General features: G+C 48.6%; 1 protein-coding gene across 1 annotated transcript in view; it reads left to right on the top strand.

Annotated features, from left to right (window-relative positions):
• LOC137308707 (fibrocystin-L-like) overlaps positions 1–25,704 on the top strand; it is a 196,161-nt gene that overhangs the window by 98,840 nt on the left and 71,617 nt on the right. The window contains exons 41-52 of the mRNA XM_067977269.1: positions 341–515; positions 1,702–1,858; positions 2,379–2,535; positions 6,420–6,499; positions 7,862–7,991; positions 9,050–9,179; positions 10,005–10,246; positions 11,580–11,716; positions 14,963–15,992; positions 17,851–18,042; positions 20,028–20,179; positions 22,367–22,529. Of these exons, the coding sequence (XP_067833370.1) occupies positions 341–515; positions 1,702–1,858; positions 2,379–2,535; positions 6,420–6,499; positions 7,862–7,991; positions 9,050–9,179; positions 10,005–10,246; positions 11,580–11,716; positions 14,963–15,992; positions 17,851–18,042; positions 20,028–20,179; positions 22,367–22,529 (2,745 nt within the window). The remainder of the gene's footprint in view (positions 1–340; positions 516–1,701; positions 1,859–2,378; positions 2,536–6,419; positions 6,500–7,861; positions 7,992–9,049; positions 9,180–10,004; positions 10,247–11,579; positions 11,717–14,962; positions 15,993–17,850; positions 18,043–20,027; positions 20,180–22,366; positions 22,530–25,704) is intronic.

Genomic DNA, 25,704 nt, shown 5'->3' on the forward strand with positions numbered 1-25,704 from the left:
TTTTTTTTTAACACTGGTGTTCCGTGAAATGCTTGCGCAACTGGTAAGAACGTGAGGAACGGCCATTTAGCCCCTCGAAGCGCATTCCTCTTACAAGCAATGTGGTAAATTTTATGACTTAGCTCTCCCGACACACAGCTTCACATAACGGGAGCACATATTGGGAATTTAAACCTCCAGATTTCCCTTCCATCATGACATCTGGTCCCACATACTCAACAAGTGCTCCCATCTTATCATGGAGATCGATGGGCTACTTTTCAAAAAGGTACGTTCTGAAAATTACCCGCAATTACGTTTCACGTGAGTGAATTTACCCTTTTCAAACTTCCTTGCCCAGGTACCGAACCCCAGCAGATGTGTGACGTGGTTGTTTTAAATGGTGACGATTCAACCCAACTGTCCAGCGGTTTCACCTACACATCAGCCTTAACCCCCGTAATTACTGCCGTTGACCCCAGACGAGGAGGTACAGCGGGAGGCACCAAACTGACCATCACAGGAGCAGGCTTCAGGTGAGTGAAGGCCTCAAATTAAATCAAATGCCACATTTGGAATTCTTTAAATATTTTCACACATTTTTATTTGTTACAATGAATAGAGTTTTTATTTTGTATCAATCGTACAAAAGCACAGTTATTGAATATTATTCTTAAAAGTATGTTTTAATGCAAAGCATACTAAAGCATTTTACATGCCAGTTCAGAATTATGATACATATTAAATAGGCTCCTCATTTTTAACCTGTTCTTGCCAGTTGCCTCCTCTCCTCTCCCCTCCTTTCAGAAACTGATGACTCCTCACTGAGGTGTGTTTCCACCTTGCTGCCTGGTACCTCAGCGTGAGTGTCGTCAGACTATCCGACCACAGGGGCATCACAGCAAGCTCTTTGCCCGATCTCCCAGTTTGGAGTGATGCAAGGCTAGCAGGTCAGAGTTATACTGCCAGCTCTGCGTCACTCTCCAAACAATGGAACAAGAGAGTCCTGCATATGTCAGTTTAAGTTTCAATGATGGTGAGAAGCCAATGGAAGATTAAAAATTAAGTTTAGAAAGGTTTTCTATAGACGGTATATGATTAAATTGAGACATGACGTATGGTAAGTGTGACATGATCAGGAGGAACAGGTGACTTTGGACCTATGGTTCCCAAAGCTCTCCATCACTGGGGGTTTTCCTCACCTCATGTCCAGGTCTGTTGTAGACTAATTGATAGAGATTGATTGCTATGATTAGTCAACAACTCCATTATCATTCGTTGCATCATGCAACTACCAGGAAGGTAGAAGGCAAACTAGATGGACCTTGGCCTTTTTTCGTCTAATAATTCCTATGTTCCTATGTTTGCACAGGTGATTTGGACCCAAAGCAAAACATTCCACATCAATGCAAAATACTGACCTATTAGTCCTTGTTTCTCTCTGTGATCCGGACTGATTTACTCGATATGGTTGTTAAACACCATCCTACTAAATATTGGAAAAATCATAAATAAAGTTAAATTATATATATTCAAAAGTACATCTAAAATCAAACAATGTTTCTTAGTGAATAAAAACCCAATGGATAAAGGAAGGAGAATTGTTTTATCTAGTCTTGTGTTGCCGATGTGCAATGACATCAGTATTGCTCTCGATCAAAAAGGGAAGTGTCGCTCAGTAGTAATGTCTATTTCTCCAACACATCCTGTTTCCTCTCTTAGTTCAAACATAAATGAGACTGATGTCACCATAGCTGAAGCTCCCTGTGATATCCAGTTTGTGAATGAAACCAACATTGTGTGTGTCACCAACGCACAGTCTCCCTCCCAACGGACTAAAGTCAAAGTGAACGTAAAGGGAAATGGCATCGCCAAGCTGGTAAGAGAACGCGTGAAGAGACCAGGGGCCTGAAACCTGCTTTTTTTTTATTGGTGCAAAAGTGGTGTAGTTCTGGTGTCGGAGAGTGGAATTTGGGGCATCCGTTAGATACACCAGAGTAACTCCCGTTCTAAAATCCAGGCTCAAACCCAGTTGAATTGGCTATTGGCAGAAGATGAGCTCGGCCCCAACCTGGTGCCCATACGCAAATGAGATGGTTATGATGAGGATTAAAGGGGCTGTCCCAGAGATTCCACCATTGACACCAGAATCACACCTGTCTTAAGTTAAGCCTGTTGAGAAAAGCTTGGGGGCGGTGGGGGAAGGTGCCTGCAGGACTGGCCAAAGTGGTCTGAGTTCACAGGCTTTGAATGTCCACAAACCTTGTCTGAAACAATCAGCTTTGAGTGAAGTGATTTAGAAAAAAAATCTGCCTATATTTTTGGGAAGAGCTAAAGGCCAGTGGCAAAGACTCTTGTAGGTTGGAATACATCATTTTCTGTTCTTTATTTTGCCCTAGGACCATGCAGATTTCTACTACATTGATGTCTGGTCCTCCCGTTACACATGGGGAGGTGAGTCCCCACCTGAGAGAGGCTCCCTGGTCGTTATCCGTAAAGGGCAGATGATACTGCTGGATCAAAGCACCCCCATACTGAAGATGCTGCTCATTCAAGGTAATTACATTAAAAGCCTCATCAACTGGTGAATTGAACCAAGGTATGTTTCAATGTAGAGCCCAGGAAACAGTCTAATACTGAGAAAGACTGGGTTACACAGCGAGTTGGCACAGTAACCTGTCACCTCAGGACTCTGAGTTCATAGAATCATAGAATGATACAGCACAGAAGGAGGTCATTCGGCCCATCGTCTCAGTTCAGACTGGTTGTATTAAAGCTTCCTCTGTCTTTTGGATGCAAAGGTCCTGCATGAAAGGACTGTTGGGCAATCTGAACTCAGTCCCGAGGATCTGTAGGCACCCAGGACAAAGCTGCTGACAATTCAGCACAAATTGGAATCACAGGTCTTGCTCGTGTGGAACAGAGGTATTTTGTTGGAAATGAGTTGGGTTCTTTTATTTCCAATGACCGTTGGATATTCTCTATAAAGTACTGAGCTCTACAAAGTGGAAATGCCTTATGACTGCACATTGCAGGAGGGCGGAGAGAACTTTAGGCGGGTTTTCGGGACTGAAATAGGCCCCAACCGGGAGGCCCGAAGCCAACCCAAATTTGGGCCTGATCTAGATTATTCGAGTGAGCTGCAGGCACCTGACGCACTGCCACAGGCGGCTCGCCCGTTTTGTAAGGATGAATGTTGGGGCCTCACCAACAGTGGCCCGAAGGGAAGTCCTGGGGAGTGGAGCAGCAACAGGGTGGGCCAATCACGGGTACTTGTCCCAGTGAAGCAGAGAGCTAGAAATTACATCGAATTTACAACACAGAAACAGGCCATTCGGCCTAACTGGTCTATGCCGGTGTTTATGCTCCACCCGAGCCTCCTCCCATACTGCTTCATCTAACCCTATCAGGATATCCTTCTATTCCTTTCTCCTTCATGTACTTATCTAGTTTCCCCTTAAATGTATCTATGATAATCGACGCAACCACTCCTTGTGGTAGCGAGTTCCACATTCTCACCACTCTTTGGGTAAAGGAGTTTCTCCTGAATTCTCTATTGAATTTATTAGTGACTACACATGGAGAACCCAGCTTTAGTTCTGTACAGTGAGCCTCAGTGCAGCTACTCGTGGGGGTAAATTTTAGTCCTCATTGTCGGCCTAAAACAGGCGCGACAAGGCCAATTCTGGGGACCAACGTCCTGTGTCCCAAGGAAGCCTGAAAGACATCCGAGCAGAGATGGAGTCTTCCAATCCTTCGATATGGGGGTGGTGTCAGAGGACTGGAGAATTGCAAATGTTACATCCTTGTTCAAAAAAGGGTGTAAGGATAAACCCGGCAACTACAGGCCAGTCAGTTTAACCTCAGTGGTGGGGAAACTTTTAGGAACGATAATCCGGGACAAAATTAATAGTCACTTGGAAAAGTGTGGATTAATTAGAGAAAGCCAGCACGGATTTGTTAAAGGCAAATCGTGTTTAACCAACTTGATTTGAGTTTTTTGATAAGGTAACAGAGAGGGTCGATGAGAGCAATGCGGTTGATGTCGTGTATATGGACTTTCAAAAGGCATTTGATAAAGTGCCGCATAATAGGCTCGTCAGCAAAAATGAAGCCCATGGAATAAAAGGGACAGTGGCAGCATGGATACGAAATTGGCTAAGTGACAGGAAACAGAGGGTAGTGATGACCGGTTGTTTTTCGGACTGGAGGAAGGTATACAGTGGTGTTCCCCAGGGGTCAGTACTAAGACCACTGATTTTTTTTTGATATATATTAATGACTTTGACTTGGGTGTACAGGGCACAATTTCAAAATTTGCAGATGATATAAAAGCTGGAAGTGTTGTACACAGTGAGGAGGATAGTGATAGACTTCAAGAGGACATAAACAGGCTGGTGCAATAGGTGGACACGTGGCAGGTGAAATTTAATGCAGAGAAGTGCAAAGTGATACATTTTGGCAAGAAGAACAAGGAGAGGCAATATAAACTAAATGGTACAATTCTAAAGGGGGTGAAAAAACAGAGATCTGGGGGTATATGTGCACAAATCTATGAAGGTGGCAGGACAGGTTGAGAAAGCAGTTTAAAAAAGCATATGGGATCCCGGGCTTTATAAATAGAGGCATAGAGTACAAAAGCATGGAAGCTAAGTTGAACCTTTATAAAACACTGGTTCGGCCACAACTGGAGTATTGTGTCCAGTTCTGGGCACCGCACTTTAGGAAGGATGTGAAGGCCTTAGAGAGGGTGCAGAGGAGATTTACTAGAATGGTTCCAGGGATGGGGGACTTCAGTTATGTGGAGAGACAGGAGAAGATGGGGTTTGTTCTCCTTAGATCAGAGAAGGTTAAGGGGAGATTTGATAGAGGTGTTCAAAATCATGAACGGTTTTGATAGAGTAAATAAGGAAAATCTGTTTCCAGTGGCAGAAAGGTCGGTAACCAGAGGACACGGTGATTGGCAAAAGAACCAAAGACAACATGTGGAAAACTTTTTTACACAGCGAGTAGTTATGATCTGGAATGTGCTGCCTGATAGGGTGGTGGATGCAGATTCAATCGTGGCTTTCAAAAAGGAATTGGATAAATATTTGAAGGGGAAGAATTTGCAGAGCTGTGGGGAAAGAGCGGGGGAATGGGACTAACTGTATTGCTCTTACAAAGAGCTGACGCGGGCTCGATGGGCCGAATGGCCTCCTTCTGTGCTGTAACAGTGATTAGGAAGGCAAATGGAATGTTGTCATTTATTGCAAGGGGAATGCAATATAAAAGTAGAGATGTTTTGCTACAGTTGTACAGGGCATTGGTGAGACCATATCTAGAATACTGTGGGCAGTTTTGGTCTCCTTATTTAAGAAAGGACATAATTGCTTTAGAGGCGGTTCAGAGAAGGTTCACTCGACTGATTCCTGGGATGAGGGGGTTATCTTATGAGGAAAGGTTGGACAAGTTGGGCCTATATACACTGGAGTTTAGAAGAATGAGAGGTGATCTTATTGAAACATAAGATCCTGAGGGAACTTGAAGGGGTAGATGCTGAGGGGATGTTTCCCCTTGTGGGAGAGACTAGAACTAGGGGCCACAGTTTAAAAATAAGGGTTTTCCCATTTAAGACGGAGATGAGGAGAAATTTTTTCTCTGAGGGTCGTGAGTCTGTGGAACTCCCTTCCCCAGAGAGCGGTGGAGGCAGGGTCATTGAATATTTTTAAGGCTGTGTTAGATAGATTCCTGATTAACAAGGGAGTCAAAGGTAGATAGACGGGAAAGTAGGGTTGAGGTCACAATCAGATCAGCCATGATCTTATCAAATGGCAGAGCAGGCTCGAGGGGCCGAATGGCCTACTCCTGCTCTTAGTTCATATGTTTGTAACCATTCTATGATTCTATGATTTTATATCTATGGTCCCCATATCTGGTCTCCCCCACAAGTGGAAACATTTTCTCTACATCTACCATATCAAAACCTTTCATAATTTTAAAGACCTCTATCAGGTGACTGCTCAGTCTTTTTTCTAGGGGATTGAGCCCCAGCCTGTTCAGTCTTTCCTGACAATTATACCCTCTCAGTTCTGGTATCATCCTCGTAAATATTTTTTGCACCTTCTCCAGTGCCTGTATATCATTTTTAAGGATGGCAGATTGAGACAGTGCTGTGAGCATGGGATCTGATCATGTTATAGATTGTTCAGGATGGTACAGGTTGTGTTCCTGGCTCCATGAGGCAGCATCAGGAGAGAATCCATCAGATTCTACTTCCAGCACCGGTGGAAAATTGTGCGTACCTCAGGTTCACCTGGGGAAAAAAGCTTTGGCTTAAGCCACTTAAGGTTAGACACCAAACAATGACCGGGGCAGAGTGGTATGTCGCTGTGTACTGGTGCTGGTGTGTTATGGAAGAGATCGATTGGATCATGTCCCTGAACCTCCTGTGTGTGCAGGTGGAACACTTATGTTTGATGAAGCTGACATCGAGCTCCAGACAGAGAATATTCTCATCACAGATGGGGGACATCTCCAGGTAAAACCAAATAGAATAAACGCTCATTGATCATGGTTTAAGGGCGTGTCTCTGTCTGTTTATGGGTGCAGGAGGTGTGGGATTAACTCTGGATCTGCCCAACTTCCAGATAAACTTATTCACACATTATTTATAAGGAAATTGGATACGTATTTGGATAAAGAAATGAATAGGATGTGGAGAAAGGGGCAGGGAGGTGGGATAGAGTAGACGGATTAATACCAGCTCAGGTGTGACGGCCTCCTCCTGTGCTGTAAATCCTTTGATTCCGTATCAAGCATCTGATGGAAAGAATTTGCGTCTGAATTTCCTCATCTGCCCCCTGCCCCCTAGCAGGATGGAACAGCTCGCAATAAGGCCGGGGCCCGGATAGGCCGACCCCTGTCCTGATTTGGGAATTCCCGCTTGGCCTTGGGAGGGATGGAGCCTGCAGCAGGGCCGCCCCCACCCCCCCCCCCCCCCCCCCCCACTTACACTGGGAGTTCCTGGGTCTCTGGTCCTGTTAGGGACCCGGGTGTATCTCTGGGGGTCCGAGGCAGCGGAGGCTTACCGACCTCCTGAGGGGCACGAGTGGGGGCCTCTGGAGGAGGGGGGCAGCAGGGGGCAGGCGATGGTCTACAGTGGCACAGGCACCCACTGGGCCCACGGAAATGAGGTATCCTCCCCCGCTGCCCCCCCCCCCCCAAACTCTGGAGGGCACAGGCGGGCAGTGTCCCAGAGCATCCACCGCGATGGCGAGCCCTAATTCATCAAACAAAGAGGCCTGTCTCTGGACCTCTACAAGCATTGTAGTTGTAAGAGGCATTATGGGGGTTTGGCCCCTGCCATTCTGGGTTCCTGGTTAACGTAAGTTCACGTAACATTTCAGACTAGTGGACAAACGCCTGTGTTAAAGTAGGAGATTAGCTAAGATGATGCGAGGTGGCCACAAAAGGCCACGGAAACGTTTGTGGGTTCGAACCCAGATCCACTCAGCCACAAATTCATTAAAACAGCGGTTACTATCTGTTACGTTTCTGTTGCAATTTTTATTTGGCCGCAGGCAGAAGGGTATCAGGGGGCCGGGTCGCCAATCGTCCGTTCCCGGGGCCGACCTGCGCTTGCAGACCGTGATTGGTGGGGGGAATCAAGGGCAGCACCTCCTGATTTCCCATCCTTTTCATTCATTGGAGGGAAAATTCCAGGAATTCAGAGCCGTGATCTGTGCGATTGGGGATTTGATCACAGAACAAAAGTTAAATCCTGTTTTATGATGGGTTGGACACTGCGGGATGCATTTCTGTTTTAATATGAAGGACGTTGGCGAAGCGGGGGGGGCCACTCACCGCCTAAAATACTTTTGCACCATTTTCTTGTGGCTAGATTGGAACCGAAAGTGCTTCGTTCAGACACAAAGCGATAATCACACTGCATGGCCACCTCCGCTCGAGGGAACTCCCCCTGTACGGAGCCAAGACGCTCGGTGTACGAGAGGGAACGCTGGATCTCCACGGTGAGCCTCCGAATGCTGAATGTGCCTCGAAGTTTCCAAAATACATTCGGCTGATCAAATAACAACAAATTGCATTTATTTAGCACCTTTTAACGTAGCGAAACACCCCAAGGAGATTCACAGGAGCGTAATCAGACAAAAATTGCCACCAAGTCAAAGAAGGAGATATTAGGACAGGGAGAGGTAGGTTTTAAGGAGCATCTTAAAGGAGGAGAGAGAGGTAGAGAGGTTTTGTTTACATACTCGTTTTCCATAAATGTCAAAGTCTAAATACCATAAACAGCAATGGAATAATGTGGATCTATTTTAAACCCTGCAAGCCATGTTATTTTCTTATAAAGATTTATATTTAGATGAGAAACTCATTAAGAGCTTAATCACCTGGTATTATATGTCTCCTTTACAATGTGCAAGTTCAGGTGTAAACTATTGAGCATTGTGTTCATCTGCCATAGTCAATCACATATGGGCCAATAAAATATACAACTGACTAAGAGGCTTACTGTCACTGTCACTTGGCGAAAATTATTGCTCGTTAGTTATTCATTCAAAATTCCTTTAATTTAGAGAAGTAAAATGAATATTAGAATGAAATGGGATTGTAAGGTGGTTTTCTGTTTATTATACCAAGCAAAGAATGGGCACTGTTGTACAGAGAGGGAGAGAATCAGGAACGTCACTCACAAGGAGTGAAATAGAGGGAGTTTACCCTCCAAACTTAAATGAAACAATAGTCTATAAACACAGCGGCCTCAACTCAGTTGCATTTTATTGTATATATTAATCCAACTACATCCACTAAAAAACAGATTGCCTGGTCATTTATCACATTGCTGTTTGTGGGATCTTGCTGTGCGTAAATTACCTGCCCTGTTTCCTACATTACAACAGTGACTACACCTCAAAAGTACTCCAAGTCCGCCTTTCTTTCTTTGAATTGAAAGATTGCAACATGCAATCCATTTAAAGGAATAGTTTTGTTGCAAGTGTAGTAAATTTTAGTTTTGTTTTGACAAGGGTTTGGAATCAGAATAAGATTGTCATTCTCTCCTACTCAGGTCTTCCCGTTCCTGTAATCTGGACTCATTTAGCTCAGACTGCTGATGCAGGTTCCTCGACTTTAATCTTACAAAAAGCTGTGACGTGGAAACCAGGGGATGAGATCGTCATCGCATCAACTGGAGACAGGTACATCTGGAACAGCGTGCCCAGGCGTGTTCTAAGATTGGGCTGCAGATGTGCCAACCTGCTGTGCCACTGCCTAGTAACTCAATGGGACAGAAGTTGCTCGTAAAATAACGGTGAGCCTCGCAGCGCTCACCGATATTAATGGTCAAATCGAAAGGCAAGTTCCGGTGACCGCACATGCACAGTTACATGCGGAAATCTGGAACTTGCTCTTCCTGATTCACCGGTGATCTCAAAGCTTCGTGTTAAAGAGATACCGCAGGCTGGAATTAATGAATCAGCGCCAACTTGCTCTCCTGCCCTGCCAGGGGATGGGTGGGGGGCGTGGGGGTAGGGTAGGGTGGGGTGGGGGGTTGGGGGGGGAGAGAGGCCCACAGTTTCCTTGTGGAAGTGCTGCACCTCCTGGCCCACAAAAAAATCAATGAGAAAATTAAAATGACTGACCTTGGTCGTTTTATGGCCCTGCTCTTTCTTGCCTCCAGGTTTCAATAGTAGGTCCTGCACTGTGCACGATTGGGATTGGGATTGGCTGTGTCAGAATCTAACCCTGTTTGAGTCAGGCAGGAAGTGTCTGTGTGAGAGAGAAAGTTCAACAAAAACTATTATGGTACATTATGTTATACAGTGTTACATTATGTTATACAGTGTTATATTATGTTAGTTGTATTATGCTGTGTTATATTTGTACAGGGAAATGTAACCTATTCGATTCCATGTGAGCACTTGCAGTATGAGTTTATCATTCTGTACATGACAGCACATGGGATGTCTTTTGTTTTTGGAGCTCTGATTCAGCCTTTTAAAACATGTTCTTTAAATGTTTAGACACAGCCAGAGAGAAAATGAGAAGAGAACTATAGCAATGGTCTCAGTCAATGGAACCACCCTCACCCTCACACAGCCTCTGAACTATACGCACCTGGGGGTGTCCGTCACACTGCCTGACGGCACTGTGTTTGAAGGGAGAGCTGAAGTGGGTCTACTCACCCGCAATATCCTCATCAGAGGGTCAAACAATGTGGAGTGGAATGATAAAATCGAAGCATGTCCTGATGGGTTTGACACAGGTATGGCTAACAGTTCATTAACTGTCCCGATAGACTATTTCTAAAGCTGTTTGAATGAATACTGACATCTAGAACTTGGATCGGGCCGAGCCCGTTTTTCAGGCATAAAACAGGCACTGATGGGTCCAATTGGGGTGTGCGGTGAGCTCATTCCACGCCCATCGCCTTTGCAAGTTCGGGGCCTGACGCCCATTTCAGGCCCCTTCCCGAAATCGATTGGCGTCCGATCTCAGTACAGGTCATGGTCAGTTTATTACTCAGACGATCAGCAGCCAAACCAGCAATCTATAAAGGGCCGCTGGAGGCTGCAGCAAAGATGGAAGTAAAACATTTTCTACTTACCCGAACGTGGAGCCAGAAGGAGCAGGACCAATTTGACGTGGCCCTCTTGCTCGCCGGTTTCAGATGGTGTTTGTGGCTGGTCCTGAAGTCCGGCACCAAGCAACTCCCCAGCCCCAGGAATGAAGGACATTCTTTGTGGAGCCCTGCCCTCTTGTGGCTGCCTGCAGTACTGCTTTGGATAAACCAATTCCTGGTGCTGTGCTGGGACTTGTACGTTTACTGAAAACATTTTAACAAATCCTGGTCTTTGTGAGGAGGGAGATTGTTAGTGGGAAATGCAAGTAAATCCAAGCTTTAGTTTTCAGTTCAAAACCAGTGGTCACTCTGTCCAGATGTGATTTCCCCCACTGGATATTAACCCAGTATTTAGAGACCATGGTCTAGTCTCGACTCGCCAGGACTGTCTGGAGTGGGACTCGAACCCTTCACCTTCTGATTTAGAGACGGGAATGCTACCCCTGAGCCAATGATTACTGCGTCCTTCCTCCTTTTAAGAGGGACACATTTGAAAGGGTGCTGCAATCAGCCATGATCCTGAGGGGGTGGCCACTTTTGCTGAGTGTTGTTAATGCCTGGGGCAGAAATGAGGACAACAGAATGGACTCACGTACAGCAGGTGCCCTGCTTTGTGCCAATGTACAGCTGTAGAATTGCAACCTGTGCTGTTGCCGCAGCTTTGCAGACATCACACACCATCCCGACTTGGAAATATATCGCCGTTCCTTCATCGTCGCTGGGTCAAAATCCTGGAACTCCCTTCCTAACAGCACTGAGGGAGAACCTTCACCTCACGGACTGCAGCGGTTCAAGAAGACGGCTCACCACCACCTTCTCGAGGGGCAACTAGGGATGGGCAATAAACGCCGGCCTTACCAGCGACACCCACATCCCGAGAATGATTTTTTTTTTAATTTAAAAATGAAGCCAACTACAGTTATCATTTAAATACACACAAGCTTCCAACTCTGCCTTTTAATTTCTTTGACTTCAGGTGAGTTTGCGACGCAGACCTGCTTTCAGGGACGGTTTGGGGAGGAAATTGGAAGTGATCAGTACGGAGGCTGCATCATGTTCCACGCTCCACGGCCCAGTGCAGGCCTCGCTGTGGGTCGAATCGAATACGTTGAGGTATGTCTTTGTTCCAACACCCGTGGCGCAGCTGCTCGTCTATGAAGAGCCTGTCTGTGGAGCAGCTTTGATTGCAAGAACCCTAAGGGGGGAGAGATACAAGCGCACGCAGAAAAGGGAACCGAGCAGGAGATAAACAGTTACTAGGACGACCTTGAAGAATGCAAAAATAGGGGGAAGGAGAAAAAAGAGAGAGAGAGAGTCACTGGTGAGCAGTTGAAAGATTTGCTGCCATGTTTTGCCTCTGATGGAAATTATCAAAGTTCCTCAGCATCATTTACAGACTCACCAACATTTTCTATCCATGAAATGCTTGTTGAAATCGTGTACCAAATGGAAGGCTATTTTAATCTGTATTTCATTAATTCTTCCTTTGACGGTGAAAATGACAGTTAGCCGATATTTCTACAAGTTAGTGACAGATCATGATTTACAAGGTTTAAGGTTAGCTGGCAGTAACAAGAAGTGCAGCCAGTATTTCTATAGAACAAACTTGCTTTCCATTTCGAGGTTGAATAAAGTAATTATGAGTTCAATAATTTATCAATAAATAGCAGTGTGTAGGTGCAGAAAGAATGTGCTGTTTTTGTTTAGTTGTTGGTCGCCTCAAGTGTGTTAATACCGGTGTTTCTTAATCTCAGGAGGGCTCTTGTAAACTATTCTGCGTTCAGCCCCACTCCCCGCTGCTTTCTCTGCCATCCTGGCTTTGTATCATGCAGGTACTTTCACATTACAGGTCCTCCCACAGGCCAACTCTTACTAGAGGCTAGAGGGGACAACCAAATTCTTAACTGGCTGAGGAAAGGTTAAGGAAGCTGGGGCTTGTTCTCTGTGGAAAAGATAAGACTCGGGGTGACCTCACTGACATTTTCAAAATGATGAGCGGGAGACTGAGAAAGTGTATCCGGGAAAATTGTTCACTTTAGGGTGATGGTGGGATATGAAATCAACCAAAAAGCTTGTTCATCCAACTAACCCTTTCCCTGTCCTTCAGAATTCTTGGGGTTTAATTCCATCTGCTGGATGCTGGTTAACGTATTTGCCTAAAATTCCTTTGCGCCCTAATTTGATGCACTCGTTAAACCATTTTAAAACAAATGGTGTTAAAACAGGAACACTTTTTTATTCGTTCATGGGATATGAGCGTCGCTGGCGAGGCCGGCATTTATTGCCCATCCCTAATTGCCCTCGAGAAGGTGGTGGTGAGCCGCCTTCTTGAACCGCTGCAGTCCGTGTGGTGAAGGTTCTCCCATAGTGCTGTTAGGTAGGGAGTTCCAGGATTTTGAAGGAACGGCGATGTATTTCCAAGTCGGAATTGTGTGTGACTTGGAGGGGAACATGCAGGTGATGGTGTTCCCATGTGCCTGCTGCCCTTGTCCATGCCCGTTGACACTACATCCCGTGTCTCAGTGGGAAGCACTCTTGCCTGAGTCAGAAGGTTGTGGGTTCAAGTCCCACTCCACTGCACTATCAAAGGATCAGTACTGAGGTAGCGCTGCACTGTCGGAGGGCCTGTACTGAGGGAGCGCTGCACTGTCGGAGGGCCAGCACTGAGGGAGCGCTGCACTGTCGGAGGGCCAGCACTGAGGGAGCGCTGCACTGTCGGAGGGCCAGCACTGAGGGAGCGCTGCACTGTCGGAGGGCCAGCACTGAGGGAGCGCTGCACTGTCGGAGGGCCAGCACTGAGGGAGCGCTGCACTGTCGGAGGGCCAGCACTGAGGGAGCGCTGCACTGTCGGAGGGCCAGCACTGAGGGAGCGCTGCACTGTCGGAGGGCCAGCACTGAGGGAGCGCTGCACTGTCGGAGGGCCAGCACTGAGGGAGCGCTGCACTGTCGGAGGGCCAGCACTGAGGGAGCGCTGCACTGTCGGAGGGCCAGCACTGAGGGAGCGCTGCACTGTCGGAGGGCCAGCACTGAGGGAGCGCTGCACTGTCGGAGGGCCAGCACTGAGGGAGCGCTGCACTGTCGGAGGGCCAGCACTGAGGGAGCGCTGCACTGTCGGAGGGCCAGCACTGAGGGAGCGCTGCACTGTCGGAGGGCCAGCACTGAGGGAGCGCTGCACTGTCGGAGGGCCAGCACTGAGGGAGCGCTGCACTGTCGGAGGGCCAGCACTGAGGGAGCGCTGCACTGTCGGAGGGCCAGCACTGAGGGAGCGCTGCACTGTCGGAGGGCCAGCACTGAGGGAGCGCTGCACTGTCGGAGGGCCAGCACTGAGGGAGCGCTGCACTGTCGGAGGGCCAGCACTGAGGGAGCGCTGCACTGTCGGAGGGCCAGCACTGAGGGAGCGCTGCACTGTCGGAGGGCCAGCACTGAGGGAGCGCTGCACTGTCGGAGGGCCAGCACTGAGGGAGCGCTGCACTGTCGGAGGGCCAGCACTGAGGGAGCGCTGCACTGTCGGAGGGCCAGCACTGAGGGAGCGCTGCACTGTCGGAGGGCCAGCACTGAGGGAGCGCTGCACTGTCGGAGGGCCAGCACTGAGGGAGCGCTGCACTGTCGGAGGGCCAGCACTGAGGGAGCGCTGCACTGTCGGAGGGCCAGCACTGAGGGAGCGCTGCACTGTCGGAGGGCCAGCACTGAGGGAGCGCTGCACTGTCGGAGGGCCAGCACTGAGGGAGCGCTGCACTGTCGGAGGGCCAGCACTGAGGGAGCGCTGCACTGTCGGAGGGTCTGTACTGAGGGAGCGCTGCACTGTCGGAGGGCCAGCACCGAGGGAGCGCTGCACTGTCGGAGGGCCTGTACCGAGGGAGCGCTGCACTGTCGGAGGGCCAGCACTGAGGGAGCGCTGCACTGTCGGAGGGCCAGCACTGAGGGAGCGCTGCTCTGTCGGAGGGCCAGCACTGAGGGAGCGCTGCACTGTCGGAGGGCCAGCACTGAGGGAGCGCTGCACTGTCGGAGGTGCCTCTTTCAGATGAGAGGTTAAACTGAGGCTCCATCTGCCCTCTCAGGTGGACATAAAAGATCGAATGGCACTATTTCGAAGAAAAGCAGAGGAGATCTCCCTGGTGCCCTGGCCAATATTAATCCCTCAACCAACATCACAATAACAGATGATCTGGTCATTATCACACTGCTGTTTGTGGGACCTTGCTGCACACAAATTGGCTGCTGCATTTCCTACATTACAACAATGAATATGCTTCAAAAATACCTCTGGCTGTAATGCACTTTGGGACGTCCCGAGGTCGTGAAAGGCAATATAGAAATACAAGTTAGTTCTTTCTTATTCACCTGCTCTCTCCTTCCCAGGTATATTACGCAGGGCAAGCCTTCCGCCTGGGCCGTTACCCAATACACTGGCACCTGATGGGAGATCTGCGGTACGAGTCTTACGTGCGAGGCTGTGCCATACACCGGACCTTTAACAGGGCCGTTACCATCCACGGCACACACCGCCTCCTGGTGGAGAACAACGTGGCCTACGATGTCATGGGGGGAGCGTTCTTCATCGAGGACGGCATCGAGCACAGCAACGTCTTGCAGCACAACCTGGCCGTGTGGGTCCGGCAGAGCACCAGCCTCCTGAACGACGACATCACCCCTGCTGCGTTCTGGGTGACCAACCCCAACAACACGGTCCGTCACAACACCGCGGCCGGGGGCACGCACTTCGGCTTCTGGTACCGCGTGCTGGAGCACCCCGAGGGGCCCTCCTACACTCCCGCCGTCTGCCAGAGGAGGGCGCCCCTGGGCCAGTTCCGCAACAACACAGCCCACTCCCAGGGCTGGTTTGGGCTGTGGATTTTCGAGACCTATCACCCGATGAAAGGAGGAGGCTGCTATTCCCGGACTCCGGAGCCCGCCATCTTCGAGTCGCTGACCTCGTGGAACTGTGAGAAAGGGGCTGAGTGGGTGGAGGGCGGAGCCCTCCAATTCCACAACTTCCTGATGGTAAATAACGAGAAGGCCGGCATAGAGATGAAACGTGTCCTTCCAGCTTACGTGGAGCGCTGGGGCGAGGCCGGTGGGGCGCTGATTGAGAACGCGACGATTGTCGGTCACGTGGCGGAACTTGGTCTCGGCTCCGACTATTGCACCAGAAGAGGCATCGTCTTGCCCTTTGACGACGGGTTGACCCTATCGTCTGTCCGGTTCGTGAACTTTGACCGCCCGAGCTGTGCAGCCCTGGGGCTGACCTCCATCACTGGTCATTGCACGGACCGGTGCGGAGGCTGGAGCGCCAGATTCAGCAGGATTCAGTACTTTGACACCGTAAACAAAGCTGCCTTCCGCTGGGAACACGAAGCAGTTCTGCTCGATCTCGACGGTTCCCTTACAGGTGAGGCCGGCATATTGGAGTGGGGGGGGGGGAAGGGAAGGGGGGAGGGGGGAGAGGGCAGGTGCTGATTTTGGTGCGTGACCTGGTGTTCCGGGTCTCCGCCCCGTTTGGACTGTGCTGGAGGTTTCTCCAAGAACTCTGGGGGGTGGGGGTTGGTCCCTTTATTGGCGACATTGGAAAGAGGTGGAACTGATGGGATTACATAGAATTTACAGCACAGAAACAGGCCGTTCGGCCCAACTGGTCCCTGAAAGAGGTCTTTAATATTATGAAAGGGTTTGATAGTGTAGACGTAGAGAAAACTTAGAAAATAGGAGCAGGAGTAGGCCATTCGGCCCTTCGAGCCTGCTCTGCCATTCAATATGATCATGGCTGATCCTCTATCTCAATACCATATTCCCGCTCTCTCCCCATACCCCTTGATGCCTTCTGCGTCTAGAAATCTATCTAGCTCCTCCTTAAATATATTCAGTGACTTGGCCTCCACAGCCTTCTGTGGTAGAGAATTCCACAGGTTCATCACCCTCTGAGTGAAGAAATTTCTCCTCATCTCAGTCCTAAATGTCCTACCCCGTATCCTGAGACTGTGACCCAGTGTTTCCACTTGAGGGGGAGTCCAAAACTAGAGGTCATAAATATAAGATAGTCACTAATAAATCCAATAAGGAATTCAGGAGAAACCCCTTTACCCAGAGTGGTTAGAATGTGGAACTTGCTACCACAAGGTAGCATAGTATAGATTCATTTAAGGGGAAGCTAGATAAACACATGAGGGAGAAAGGAATAGAAGGATATGCTGATGGGGTTGGATGAAGATGGGAGGGAGGAGGCTCATGTGGAGCATAAACTCCGGCATAGACCAGTTGGGCCGAATGGCCTGTTTCTGTGCTGTAGACTCTATGTAATTCAGGTTCTGCCCAGAGTTCCTGCTCCCACTGTATAAAGTTTGGCCCCATTGCTGTGTAGATAAATGACATTATCCACAATATCGGAATCTAAGTTCTCCAAGATAAATATTTTGAAATAACAGTGCCAAGCCCTGCACCGTCGGAGATGCCGCCCTTTGGTTGAGACGTCAAAGCGAGACCCCGTCTGCCTGTTGGTGTGGATGTGAAAGATTCCCCAGCTCTACTGGATGAAAAGAAGGAGAGTTTTCCTGGCCAACATTCATCCCTCAACTGACAACAAAAAAACCCAGATTCCCTGGTTGTTCACCTCATTTACTATTTGTGGGATCTTACTGTGTGCAGTTGGTTGCTGTGTTCACCTATACAACAATAACTACGCTTCAAAACATAATTCATTAGCTGTGACATGCCGGCGAGATGAAGTGTTATATAAATCTACCTACCTATTTCTCTTTCCTTCCTCAACACAGTCAGATACCTAAACAGGATCATAAAGAAAGAAAGAACTTGCATTTATATAGCACCTTTCACAACTCAGGACATCCCAAAGCACTTTATAGCCACTGAAGTACTTTTGAAGTGTAGTCACTGTTATAATGTTGGAAAATGTGGCAGCCAATTTGCGGACAGCAGGATTCCACAAACAACAATGTGATAATGACCAGATAATCTGTCTTTATGATGTTGTTTGAGGGATAAATATTGGCCCAGGTCACCGGGGAGAACTTTCCTGCTCTTCTTCGAATAGTGCCTTGGGATCTTTTACGTCCACCTGAGAGGGGTGCCCGTTGGCTGATGATTTGACGGTGACCATGGCGATTTCTGCGGCCCACCAATTGTGTTGGTCTTCTGCTACAGGAAGGAATGCGAGTGGAGGGATACGGTGGTGGGAAGCTGATTCAGGCACGACCATATCTGACTGACGTGTGATACAAACTGGCTTTTTGCAGGTCATCACGATTATAAGGTGGTTCCGCAAAGCCCACTCATGGACCCCGCTCGGTGCCACCAGTCAGCGGAGTGGAGTCGAGGGTACCCTGGTGTTCTTTGTGATTCCACAGTCACCTTCCACCGTTTGGCTTTCTTTAATCCTTCACCATCGTCTCTGCTGGGAAGGAATGTCGTCCTGTCAAACTCTTATGGTAAGTTCGGTTTCTACTCACTGCTTCACTGGGCAGAAATTTCCACGCTGTCCTTTCCTGTTGGAGCTGTCCCTTTAAAGTGACTCCACTCTTGACCTCGGAGTGAGATTAATTTGGGTTGAAGCCAGTTTACAAACCCGTGTAAACCCAAAGCTGTTGCTGGCTGGGAATTTCGTTATGTGGGGAATCTGACCCCTGGGTGAGGATTGTGTGACTGGGATTTGGTCTGTTGAAAGAGCCTGCTGGAGTTTTCCCCGTTTATAGCGGTCAAAGGTGACATGAACCCTGAAAACTGGGACATTTGTTGTTGCTCCGGTTAATCTTATGTGACTGTCCTTTTCACCCGACTTCATTGGTAATAGTTCAAAAGGAAATGAGGGTCAACTTGAGGTCACAGAAATAGAGTTTTAAGTCAAATTGGTCACTTAAAGAGAGCTGTAGTCATTAAGGGTCTGCCCGCTTCTTCCCATTGCATGGTGAAAAATCACTAATCCTCTGCACAGTCATTCTTCCTTCTAACTGTTGGGACGCTGGTGTTTCTCATTAGTTGTCACCTGTATACATTTTCTCCGTGTTGTGTCCAAATAAACACTCAAGCTGGTGTGGCAATATAATGGCTGCTGGTATTTCAGACTCTGGAACCTTCTACCCAAAGATACAACGTTCGGTAACATGTGTTCAAATCCCTCCATGGCCTCACCCCTCCCTATCTCTGTAACCTCCTCTGGCCCTACGACCCTCCGAGATCTCTGCGCTCCTCCGATTCTGGCCTCTTGCACATCCCCGATTTTCATTGCTCCACCATTGGGGGCCGTGCCTTCAGCTGCCTGGGCCCTAAGCTCTGGAATTCCCTCCCTAAACCTCTCTTCCTTTAAGACGCTCCTTAAAACCTACCTCTATGACCAAGCTTTTGGTCACGCGTTCCCAAGGCGCTTCACAGGAGTGACTATCAGACAAAGTTTGACACTGAACCAAAGAAGGAGATATTACGAGAGGTGACTAAAAGATTGGTCAAAGAGGTAGGTTTTAAGGAGGGTCTGAGAGGAGGAGAGAGGGGGAGAGGTTTAGGGAGGGAATTCCAGAGCTTAGGGCCTAGACAGCTGAAGGCACAGCCGCCAATGGTGGAGCGATGAAAATCGGGAATGCGCAAGAGGCCAGAATTGGAGGAGCGCAGAGATCTGGGAGGGTTGTGGGGCTGGAGGAGGTTACAGAGATAGGGAGGGACAAGGCCGTGGAGGAAATTGAACACAAGAATGAGAATTTTTAGCTAGTCTTCATCCTGATACTATTTTGCATTTTTCACTGTACTATTTAGTCCTGTCCCTCACAGAAGCAAGGAAATGCCTTCTACCTTTTAAGTCCTGCAGATGCATAGATCGCATGTTGGGAAATTCTGCAAACTGCACATGCTCAGAATGCACAGGTGTAGTGGGAAGCTGTGTACAACTTTCCCAAGGTAAAACTAATCAGTTGAAGCCCGTGTTTTTTTACGACAGGCTGAAGGCCTTCAGTAAAAACTTTAAGGAAGGCATTAAAAGACGCAAAAAGCAATTCGTTGGATACGTTTAATGATATGGTGCAACGTGTATCTTTCTAAAGTTTTTATTTGTTTAAAACCTTATTTTGAAGATTATAAATTTCAGTTACTAAGAAAAAAAGCTTTTTTTCCACCAAAAAACATTTTGAATGATTCGATTGGTTCATCAACAGACTGTGACAAGCAACTGTTTACATTGGAAATTCCCATTATAAAATCTTTTGTTGACAAATGTTACCAAAACTTGTGATCCCACAAGTGTGGTTTGTAAATGGAAAGTCTAAGATTTTTAATAATATATACACACATGGATAGAAAGGAAATATTCTGGATTGTTTAGTACTGACCTGTTCCCTCCTAATGAATTAAATGTAGAATATTATTATATGTTTTATTAAAATGAATGACACTGCTGACACTGTTTCCATTTTCTGCTGTGTTGACCCAGGGGTCAGCATTATCCCATTCCTGGCAAAGCGTCTCACGCACAGCTCCGGTTGGATGGCTCTTATTCCCAACAATGAGACATTTAATTGGTATTTCAAGGATGTGGATCATGTCACCAACATCTCCTATACGGCCACGTTTTATCACTTCAAGGTACTGGCAAGTCTTTATTTAAAGGAAGAGTGCAACATCAACAGGTTAATTACAGTGCGTGTTACTTAGTTATAGACGTTTCTCATGCATTTTATGTTCTGCCTGAGAATGCTATTTAAATGTAAGGTGTCATCTGTGACTCAGTGGTAACACTCTCGCCTCTGAGTCAGAAGGTTGTGGGTTCAAATCCCACTCTAGTGACTTGAGTACAAAATCCAGGCTGACGCTCCCCGTGCCAGTACTGTGGGAGTGCTGCAGTGTCAGACGTGCTGTCTTTTAGATGAGACCAAGGCCCCGTCTGCCCCCTCAGGTGGACGTAAACGATCCAATGGCAATATGCAAAGAAGAGTAGGGGAGTTCTCCCTGGTGTCCTGCCCAATATTTATACTTCAATCAACATCACTAAAAAAAACAGATTATCTGGTCATTATCACATTGCTGTATGTGGGGCCTTGTTGTACATAAATTGGCTGCCACGTTTCCTAAATTACAGCAGTGACGACATTTCAAAAGTGCTTCATTGGCTTTAAAGTGCTTTGGGACGTCCTGAGGTCGTGAAAGGTGCTACAGAAATGCACGTTCTTTCTTTCTATACACTCACAATTTAAAGCCCTTGCTAATCCTCCTTTTACTGACAAAACAGGCGTACTGTGGGGACACCAAGTGAGGCAGGACTTGGCATCATTATGTGCCCACGTATTCCATGCACTCTGATACTTTCAGGCATATGGGAGGCTCGATGAATTTTTCTGGTGAACAGACTATTTTCACTCACTCCTGCACCTGCCGTGATCTTTGTACATACCCCGCCCACCATTCAAAGCATCGGCCTCAGATTTGTAACAGTGCCAGTCTCCTACTGAGAGTGCTGGAGTAATTCCCCCCTCAGTGGTGCTCCATAACACGAGCTGATAAGAATGAGAATAGACTGTTCGACCCATCCGCGTCCGTTCACCGTCCGCGTCCGTTCACCGTCCGCGTCCGTTCACCGTCCGCGTCCGTTCACCGTCCGCGTCCGTCCGCGTCCGTTCACCGTCCGCGTCCCACCGTCCGCGTCCGTTCACCGTCCGCGTCCCACCGTCCGCGTCCCACCATCCGCGTCCGTTCACCGTCCGCGTCCGTTCACCGTCCGCGTCCGTTCACCGTCCGCGTCCCACCGTCCGCGTCCCACCGTCCGCGTCCCACCGTCCGCGTCCGTTCACCGTCCGCGTCCGTTCACCGTCCGCGTCCCACCGTCCGTGTCCGTTCACCGTCCGCGTCCGTTCACCGTCCGCGTCCGCTCACCGTCCAGGTCTGTGTTTCAGGAACTATTTGATTAATTCTTCTTCTATAAAACGTACGGGAATTGGGGGCAGACTTTTTAAAAACTTAATGAAGACTCTTGCCCAAGAGTTGAATTTAAAGGGGCAGTGCCCGAAATCCCTCAGAGATTCCGCGGGGTACCTACACTAATTCGGGTGGGAGACTCGGTTTGCAGCAGGTGTCTGCCCTTACTGGGAGTTTTGTGGTTGCCGTGTAAGGGGTGGAACCATTGGGTCCTTGGGACTCAGTTGAGACCCGGTGTATCAATAGAGTTTGCCCAGTGAGGGGTGAGGCACTGGCTTCCACAAGGGCAGATGTGGGCCTCACCATTGGGGGTCCCAGCCATTCAATCCCACTGTAGAGAGGGTGTTTATTTCTTAAACAGTTCGAGCTCTTTACCAAGGGGTCTGAGGGGCCAATGGCAGCGGTCAGGTGTCAGGGGTCCTGGGCCAACCAGCCGCCAAGGGCAGGCAGCTGCCAATGATGTGCCTACTTGTCCCCTGGTAATGAGGTGCCATCTACTGATCTTGCAAACGTTGGCGAGGTTGTTGCTGGAGATCTCCAGCTGGATGATAACAATCTAACCGTCCTTATCACAATCACGGGCTTTTAGCCCTGTAATGTTTTCCATTTGTTTGTGAGGAGAGTGAGGAGACTTGTTGTGGGGACGGGAGGGAAGGGGAGAGGAGAGGAGGGGGGAGGGCAGGAGGAGAGAGAGGGGAGGAGAGGAAAGAGGAGGGGATGGAAGAGGAGGGAATGGGAGAGGCGAGGAGGGGGGAAGAGAAGTGGATGGAAGAGGAGCTCTACTGTTCTGGAGTCCTGGGAAAGAATGTTCGTGTTACGGTTTGATGTTATTGGTGATGGTTCCAATTTTTTCACTTGTAGGAGAACGACCATGTTGTAATATCCCACAATTTTACTCAACGCCCAGATCATTTCCAGATCACCAACTCAATCAGGAATGGCTCACTCCAGCCTCTCAGTTGGGCCAGCAATGTGAATGGTGATTGGTACTTTGACGCGGAAAACAGAACCTTGTATTACCTGGGTAAGATTGGGATTGGTGCCTGGCAACGTAACAACAGTGACGATGCTTCAGAAGTAGATCAATTAAATCCATTTGGTGTTATTTGTATCATGTGATTTATATCAATTAGTGTTAATTGTGTTCAGGGGGGGCCCTCTTGTATCCTTTTTATATGAGAGCTTATCTAGGGTGTGGTGTGTGTGTGTGTAAGGGGAATCTCTGTGAATAAAGGTTTGGAAGCAACTGAAGACCAGGCTCTAATGTTCTATCCTTCACCACCGGGCGATCCAATTTATAACATTTGGGATACAAGAACCCACACGTAAGCCCGTATCCTGGGGGTGGGGGAGGGGGGTGAGCGAGCCTGTATCCTGCGGGAAGGTGGGGGGTGTGAGCCCATTTCCTGGTGGGGGATGGGTGTGAGCCCATTTCCTGGTGGGGGATGGGTGTGAGCCCATTTCCTGGTGGGGGATGGGGGATGAGCCCATTTCCTGGTGGGGGAGGAGGTGAACCCGTTTCCGGGGGGGAGGGGGTAGCCCGTTTCCTGGGGGGGGAGGGGGTTGAGCCTATTTCCGGGGGGTGAGCCATTTCCTGGGGGGGAGGGGTGAGCCTGTATCCTGGGGTGGTGGGGAGGGGGGGTGATCCGGTATTCTGGGGTGGGGGGGAGGGTGATCCCGTATCCTGGGGTTGGGGGGGAGGGTGATCCCGTATCCTGGGGTTGGGGGGGAGGGTGATCCCGTATCCTGGGGTTGGGGGGGAGGGTGATCCCGTATCCTGGGGTTGGGGGGGAGGGTGATCCCGTATCCTGGGGTTGGGGGGGAGGGTGATCCCGTATCCTGGGGTTGGGGGGGAGGGTGATCCCGTATCCTGGGGTTGGGGGGGAGGGTGATCCCGTATCCTGGGGTTGGGGGGGAGGGTGATCCCGTATCCTGGGGGTGGGGGGGAGGGTGATCCCGTATCCTGGGGGTGGGGGGGAGGGTGATCCCGTATCCTGGGGGTGGGGGGGAGGGTGATCCCGTATCCTGGGGGTGGGGGGGAGGGTGATCCCGTATCCTGGGGTTGGGGGGGAGGGTGATCCCGTATCCTGGGGTTGGGGGGGAGGGTGATCCCGTATCCTGGGGTTGGGGGGGAGGGTGATCCCGTATCCTGGGGTGGGGGGGGTGATCCTGTATCCTGGGGGGATGGGGGGTGAGCCTCTATCCAAGGGGGAGGGGGAGAACCCCTAACCTGCGGAGGGGGGAGGGGGTGAGCCCGTATCTTTGAGGGGGGGGGCCACAGAGATAGTGGATGTATTGGTTGTAATCTTCCAGAATTCACTCGATTCTGGAAAGGTCCCAGCGGATTGGAAAACCACAAACGTAACACTCCTATTCAAGAAGGGAGTGAGACAGAAAGCAGGTAACGACAGACCAGTTAGCCTAACATCTGTCATTAGGAAAATGATAGAATCCATTATTAAGGAAGTAGTAGCAGAACATTTGGAGACTCATAATACAATCAAGGAGAGTCAACATGGTTTTAAGAAGAGGAAATCGTGTCTGACAAATTTATTAGAGTTCTTTGAGGAAGTAACGGGCAGGGTGGATAAAGGGGAAGCAATGGATGCAGTATATTTGGATTTCCAAAAGGCATTCGATAAGGTGCCACATAAAAAATTACTGCACAAGATAAGAACTCATGGTGTTGGGGGTAATATACTGGCATGGATAGAGGTTTGGCTAACTAACAGAAAACAAAGAGTCGGGATAAAAGGGTCATTTTCAAAATGGCAATCTGTAACTAGTGGGGTGCTGCAGGGCTCAGTGCTGGGGCCTCAACTATTTACAATATATATCAATGACTTGGATGAAGGAACAGAATGTCTTGTGGCCAAATTTGCTGATGATACAAAGTTAGGTGGAAAAGCAAGTTGCGATGAGGACACAAAGTGTCTGCAAAGGGATATTGACAGGTTAAATGAATGGGCAAAAATTTGGCAGATGGAATATAATGTGGGAAAATGTGAAGTCATCCACTTTGGGAGGAAAAATAAAAAAGCAAAATATTATTTGAATGGAGAAATACTACAAAATGCTGTGGTACAGAGGGATCTGGGTGTCCTCGTACGTGAAACACAAAATGTCAACATACAGGTGCAGCAGGTAATCCGGAAGGCAAACGGAATACTGGCCTTTATTTCAAGGGGGATGGAGTATAAAAGCAGGGAAGTGATGCTACAACTGTACAGGGTGCTGGTGAGACCCCACCTGGAGTACTGCGTACAGTTCTGGTGCCCTTATTTAAGGAAGGACATACTGGCATTGGAGGCAGTTCAGAGAAGGTTCACTAGGTTGATTCCGGGTATGAAAGGGTTGTCTTATGAGGAAAGATTGAACAGGTTGGTTCTATACTCATTGGAGTTTAGAAGAATGAGAGGAGATCTTATTGAAACATACAAGATTCTGTGGGGACTCGATAGAGTAGATGCTGAGAGGATATTACCCCTCATGGGGGAATCTAAAACTAGGGGGCATAGTCTCAGAATAAGGGGTCGCCCGTTTAAGATGGAAATAAGGAGGAATTTCTTCTCCCAGAGGGTTGAGAATCTTTGGAATTCTTTACCCCAAAAAGCTGTGGAGGCTGAGTCATTGAATACATTCAAGGCTGAGTTAGACAAATTTTTGATCAGCAAGGGAGTCAAAGGATATGGGGAAAAGGCGGGAAAGTGGAGTTGAGGTAAAACTCAGATCAGCCATGATCTCATTGAATGGTGGAGCAGGCTCGAGGGGCCGAATGGCCTACTCCTGCTCCTATCTCATATGGTCTTATGAGGAGGGGGGTGAGCCCGTATCCTGAGAGAGGTAGGGTGGGGGGAGCCTGTATCCTGGGGGGGGGAGGGGGGGAGCCTATGGTCCTCATCGATAAGAATCCACACCAGGAACGCAAACTCGGAAAATGACTCTTTATAGTCTGTTTAGGGCAGAGTAGTGCTTTACAGAAACTAAATGATTTTTTAAAATTATCCCATCTTCCAATAATTAGTTTATTTTATGACGGAATGGTTCTGCATCGTCCTTTATTCTGGAATTGTGTCTCGAGTCTGCAATGGCCCTTGGAGCGTGGCAGCCTGTTACCCAATGGCTCACAAACGCCACCTGGGGACCAGCAATGGTTCTGCAGCTGCCCAAAGGCACATTAAGTTTAAACTAAATGACAT

The sequence above is a fragment of the Heptranchias perlo genome, chromosome 3 (genome assembly GCF_035084215.1).
Source record: "Heptranchias perlo isolate sHepPer1 chromosome 3, sHepPer1.hap1, whole genome shotgun sequence".
Lineage (NCBI taxonomy): Eukaryota > Metazoa > Chordata > Chondrichthyes > Hexanchiformes > Hexanchidae > Heptranchias > Heptranchias perlo.